The sequence below is a fragment of the Cololabis saira genome, chromosome 3 (genome assembly GCF_033807715.1).
Source record: "Cololabis saira isolate AMF1-May2022 chromosome 3, fColSai1.1, whole genome shotgun sequence".
Classification (NCBI taxonomy): Eukaryota; Metazoa; Chordata; class Actinopteri; order Beloniformes; family Belonidae; genus Cololabis; species Cololabis saira.
The window spans coordinates 25139777-25146423 of record NC_084589.1 but is presented as its reverse complement, the minus strand read 5'-3'; the positions used below and the strand labels follow the sequence as shown (position 1 = coordinate 25146423).

The following is a 6647-nucleotide window of genomic DNA, read 5'->3' as shown; positions in this document are numbered from 1 at the left end:
CCCGCCCACTCAGAATCCCGCATAGATAATGAGGTTACAGAATGGGAAGATAAAGACATGGCTCAGAGGCTGAATTTCTAATTTATTTAGCAAAAAAAATCAAAAGCTTGTTTTTAAGACATTCAAGGCCTGTTTAAAATAGGTATTAGATGCCATAATAGGTCCGCTTTAAACAAAAACCAAAAAACGGTGCTGAGCAGGATTGCAAAAAAAAAAAAACAACACCCGAACATGAAGATTACAAAGTACAAAAAACTTGAAGCTGAAACACAGAGGAAAAAACAGTACAGACCAGCAGGGAGCAAGGAAAAACAAGACCAGATATACAGAAGGGATAACGAGACACAGGTGGAGACGATCAGGGCAAATAGGAAACAGGAAAGTCAAAGCAGAACTGAAACACAAAGACACAGGCTTCAAAATAAAACAGGAAGTAATAAAACCATAACAGAGAGTATTTAATCCAAATATAACAAAACCTGACAATCAGAACTACAGCCTTTGAAATAGTTGAGCTTAAATTTATGCAACGTTGTTGAACCGGTTTGAATTGATTTCATCTGGTTTGGACTGGTTTAATCTGGTTTGAACTGATTGGAACTGGTTTGAACCTTTTTGAACTGGTTTAATCTTGTTTGAACTGGTTTGAACCTTTTTGAACTGGTTTTAAATGGTTTGAACTGGTCTAAATTGGATTTATCTGGTGTGATTTGGAGAAATCTGAGGCATCTTCGAGTTGACATGGAGGACTTGTCTTCTGTGTGGCTGAACATTACTTTTGTTGTGATTTAAAGGTGAATTGAACATTAACTTTTTTGTATATTGTTGATATTGTATATTGCTGATATATTAATTTATAAATGGGTATATTTATATCAGTGTATATAGGTGTGAGGATATGTTATTATTGATATTCATATATATATATATATATATATATATATATATATATATATATATATATATATATATATATATATATATATATATATATGTGTGTATATCATATCAAAAAAGTGTGTGTGTGTGTGTGTGTGTGTGTGTGTGTGTGTGTGTTATATATGTATATATACATATAATATAATGAAATATAGTTTAGGGGGTAGGATTTAATATGTTTTTACTTCTTCCTACTCCTTTTCCAGCATGTTAATTATGATGGATGCATGTTTTTATTTATATTTTTGTTTATTTTGTTTTCTTATTTACATTTATTTATGATTGATTATTATTATTTTTGTTTTGTATTCACTACTGTTTCATGTTCGAAATAAAATTTAAATTCAATTCAATTCAACTAATTAAATGAAGCTGATGGAGGAAAGAAGTGAAACATCAGCGTTTGACACATAAAACCATTGTGAAAGTAGATGATAGCTGAAGTAAATCATGTCAATGCTGTTAAACTCCTTCTATCTTCCAGTATATTTTATAAACATAAAAGTGTAAAAATGTATATTAGATGAGATTAAGAGAAATTAATCATTAAATTAATCATTACCTATTTTACTCTTTTGATTTTCAAACTGTTTAATATGTCACAAATATGTTTTCACATTTTCATACATAAAGAAAAAAATTCAAATTAAGGATCGTTGCAGGTTTATGCTTCTATATTGTACAAACCTTTTTGATTTGTTGTAAATAAACATCATGTTAACATGTTAAATCCCTTAAAATCACCCCCTTCCTAGCAACATACATACATACATACATACATACATACATACATACATACATACACACATAAGATATATATATATATATATATATATATATATATATATATATATATATATATATATATATTTTATTACTTCGATTTAGATGAATAGATAAATAGATATGTATTTAATAATAATAATAATCGATTTTATTTTTTATATAGCGCTTTTAAAAGATCTCAAAGACGCCTCACAGACATAAAGATAAAACATCGAGATCAAGAAAATTAAAAATTAAAAACCACAAGATAAAAGATAAGAGATAAAAGATAAGAAACAAATCACACATTAAAAGCTGTTCTGAAGAGGTGAGTTTTGAGATGCGATTTGATTTATTTAAATAGATATATTTGTATATCTATATCTATATAGATAGCTAGATACATGTGTCTATATATATATATTAATTGTGGCGGCGGGTTTTGCTTGATTTAAAATGGTTTTCAGTGACGTGAGGATGTTTGGTGTCGTCTGGGGGGATAAATACCTCCTATATACCTCCCTCCTCTCAGATGTCTTCATCAGCCGTCTGCAAACATCAGCTTCGACTCTGTTCCTTCAGGTGATCAACTTCTTATATTTACACATAAAGTTTCTCTTTGAAACTGAAACTGTTTATGTGAACCATCCAGAAACGCTCGGTTGGTTTGAGGTTCATTTGAGGGATATTTTTGAGCTGTTTTTGCAGTTTTCTTCGATTTTCTTCCACATCCTTCAGTCTTCTTCATGACATATTTATGTTGCCACGTTCTTTAAGTTCAGGTAGGTGAAAATCTTATTTCCTGTGGAATAACTCCCCCTCTGCATCGTTTCAGAGCTTCTCCTGAGAGGAAGACAACTGAGGTGAACTTCTGCTTCGGCGACGGTGAGTTCAGATTTATGTATTTTACTAAGACCTCCAGACCTTCAGACCTCCAGACCTTCAGGGTCAGCAGCTCCATACAGCATGATTCCTTCAGAACAAACACTCAGTTTAGATCGTCATGTTCAGGTTCGACGGTGACGCAGAGGACTTCAAACACGGCTTGAGGAGTTTCTGTTCTCATATACATTAAGATGCAGATTATTTTGTTTTCTATCTTTAAACCGTCTTACACAGTTTTTCCCAAAATAAAAAACCTCTTTTTAGACAAACAGATTCAGAGATCGGTTAGAAAAAAAAGACCTTTATGCTAAATGCAGTGAAATATAGATGCGATATATGTAGATCTACTATGTAAATATGCAAATATACTCTACATATTACAGGATTTTAGAAAGATCTGTGTATTTATAACTGATTATTCAATTACAAAAGCTTGAAAACACACGTGGGTTTGATCTGCCGCTCCGTTATCATTAGGAGCTGTTTGGGAAGGTGGGCCCAGAGTTCATGAACCTGCCCTGGTTGGACCAGGTTTTAGGACCCAGATCTGGTCCAGGGTTGGAGGACTCACATCTGGGTCTTACAACCCCTGTATCTATTCAAGAGATGATTCTTTACTAACAATTTGAATTATTTCATGTTAATAGTTTGCTAATATAGTGTGTGCATGTGTGTGTGTGTGTCTTTGTGTATGTGTGCAACACGAAATGTCAAATATGTAAACACAAACTCACAAAAAGAAAAATATCAGTGACAAATGTATATTCAAAGGTCGGAACGATACTTTAAATAAAGGCAAGGCAAGTTCATTTGTAGCACAATTAAACACAAGGTAATTCAAAATGCTTTACACCAACATTAAAAGCAGCAAGATTAAACAGTAAATAACCCATACAATGAAATAAAATGATAAGAAAAGAGGTAAAATAATAAAAAGCACAAGTTGTTAAAATTAAGTAAGTGGTAGTAGACTCAGCAGGTACATCTCCTTGTTACAATGTCAAGAATTACGTTTCTATACGGTCAAGACCGGGTCAAATACAGTATTACAAAAGTAATCTGTAACAATTTGAACGGTGAATTAAACCAATTTGACAATTCTATGCCACAATGCCTGTTTCCAGGTCTTACACACAACTGACGAGAATTAAGTTTATTTTTTTTAATCTTTTTCGTCTGCATATATATTAATGGTTTATACATTATATATATATATATATATATATATATATATATATATATATATATATATATATATATGCATTTTTAATATATAATATATATTTTGATATATATATATATATATGAATTTTTAATATATAATATATATATATATATATATATATATATATATATATATATATATAAATTTTTTTAACGTTTCTTAAACAAGAATTACGTTTCTTTACGGTCAAAACGTACAAAGACCGGATCAAATACAGTATTACAAAAGTAATCTGTAACAATTTGAACGGTGAATTAAACCAATTTGACAATTCTATGCCACAATGCCTGTTTCCAGGTCTTACACACAACTGACGAGAATTAAGTTTATTTTTTTCAATCTTTTTCGTCTGCATATATATTAATGGTTTATACATTATATATATATATATATATATATATATATATATATATATATATATATATATATATATATATATATATATATATGCATTTTTAATATATATTTATATATATATATATATATATATATATATATATATATATATATATATATATATATATATATATATATATATATATATATATATATATTAATTTTTTAAACGTTTCTTAAACGAGAATTACGTTTCTTTACGGTCAAAACGTACAAAGACCGGATCAAATACAGTATTACAAAAGTAATCTGTGCCGATTCAAATGAAAGATGAGAATACGGTAATCTGATGACTGGTGTTTCTGCTTCGCCCGGATTAGATACAGCAACATCCGAACAGCTGATGTGGAGTTGCTGGAAAAATGTTTTCTAGTTTCAGTTTCTGGTCGTCTTGCTCATCACTGCAGCGGATCGATATCAACCCCATGATTCCAAACAGCGTCTTGATTATTCTGCGTCTGAGTTAAAGTGAGAGATGAGGCAGAGTTTCCACCCACACAAGTTCTCGTGTTCCTGGTGACGACGTTTATAACCTCAGTTCTGACATCCTGGACCAGAACGCTTCCAGCTGCAGACATGAGTTAGTTCATGAATCCTAGAGGACTCTGGTCTATAGAGAACTTCCTGGTCCACCAGGGACCGGCAGGGGTCCAGGTCCAGACCAGCATCCCTCCACCACCGTGCTCCTCAGTGGGTCTGAGATGGTTCTGCTAGTTTCCTCCAGACCTGGTTCTGGACTTGAAGACCAGACATGTCCACGTTGGTCTCATGAGTCCAGAGGACCTGGTTCCAGAGGACCTGGTTCCAGAGGAACCAGGACTTGTTGGACAGAAGAGGTTTCCTCCTGGAGACTCTTCCAAAGAGACCAAAGTGGTTCTGTTCTTTTCTAACTGTGAAGTCATGGACATGATCAGTGAGGCCAGGAGGTCGGTCTGGTTCTGGTTCTGGTCCAGACCCGGCTGAGGGGCTCGGATTTAGATAAATGTTTGTTGGACTGAGCAGCTCATGCAGAGTTGTACATTTGACGGTTTTGTCTCCATCATCCGGCTCAGCGAGCCTCGTCTTAATTAATACTACAGTTTCCTCGGGTCTTTGATCCGCCATCATGAATGAATGAATGCGTGAATGAATGAATGGAGTTTTTAAATCCTGACAACACAAAAACAACACCCAAAACACAGCATTGACATTTCACACAAAACCAATAATTAGACCCTCCAGGAATCCGCGATTCCGTGATCGCGGAATTTTTCGCGGATTTCACGGCTGTCCGCGGATTTACAGACCTTCCGCGGATTTCAATGTCTGGTGCAGAAAAATCACTTTTACTGGGGTTAATATTGCATATGTCCGCGCTGAATATGCGAATTATGCGGGGCTCGCTTGATTTCACCGCATCATCGCCGCATAAAGTTTGGAAAAGGGGGGAGTGTTGTGAGTGACAGGTCGGGACGCCCGGTCGCGACGTGCGGGACCCGCCCGGGGACCTCCGCACCCCTCACCGCCACCCCCCAAACAGCAGCTCTCACCCGCGGGGGTGAGAGGTAAAGAGAGTGCCGCTTGCGCGGGGGGCGCGGCTGCCGGTGGACTCAGGTCTCCGCGCTGACCGCGTACCGCTGCGCCTGCGAGGGCCGGCGGAGGCGGAGCTCCCATCCACTGGGGGATCTTGGCGGCGGACGCGTGGGGTGACGGCGTTATACATCCATGGGTGACGGAGCTCTGTCTCGTCCCCCTCGTCGCGCCGGTGCGCCCGGCAATCACCCGAGCACTGAGCCGCGGGCTGGAGGGAGAGAGACGGCCACCGCCCCTCTCCTCTCCTCTCCACCTGCGCTCTCCTTTTTTTTTCTCTACGACCTCAGATCAGACGAGACAGCCCGCTGAATTTAAGAGGGAAGAGCTCAGCGCCGAATCCGCAACTTCCAGCATATTCCGCAATTTCACCGCATAAAAGCACATAAAAAACCCGCACATTTAATTGCATAATCAATGATTTTAGCCCGCAAAATCAATGATTTTAGCCCGCGGAATAAAGGATTTTTGCCCGCGGAATAAAGGATTTCTGCCCGCGGAATAAAGGATTTTTGCCCGCGTTTTTCTGGAGGGTCTAAATAATCATGTGTTGAACAATGACTGAAAAGGCATAGGCAGAAGCAAACTGCTTATAAAAGCCTATCCTATATTACCAACTTTCTTTTTTTGGCTATCAACCTCCAGAAAAGCAAAGAGACAATAGAAAAGCAAAGAAACAACAAAAGGCAAAGAAACAACAAAAAGCAAAGAAACAACAGAACAGCCAAGAAACAACAAAAGGCAAAGAAACAACAAAAGACAAAGAAACAACAGAAAAGCAAAGAAACAACAAAAAGCAAAGAAACAACAAAAGACAAAGAAACAACAAAAGGCAGAAAACAACAGAAAAGAAAAAGAGACAACAAAA

General features: G+C 36.1%; 1 protein-coding gene across 2 annotated transcripts in view; it reads left to right on the top strand.

The window, feature by feature from the left end:
• The first annotated feature begins 2221 nt into the window (after window positions 1-2221).
• The window catches only part of foxp3b (forkhead box P3b), a 28833-nt gene continuing 24407 nt past the window's right edge, over window positions 2222-6647 (top strand). Inside the window, exons 1-2 of one of the 2 annotated variants that reach the window (XM_061718360.1) lie at window positions 2222-2286; window positions 2540-2589. In XM_061718360.1, the coding sequence (XP_061574344.1) occupies window positions 2237-2286; window positions 2540-2589 (100 nt within the window). In that variant the 5' untranslated portion in view covers window positions 2222-2236. The remainder of the gene's footprint in view (window positions 2287-2539; window positions 2590-6647) is intronic. The other variant, XM_061718361.1, reaches the window with a different exon arrangement.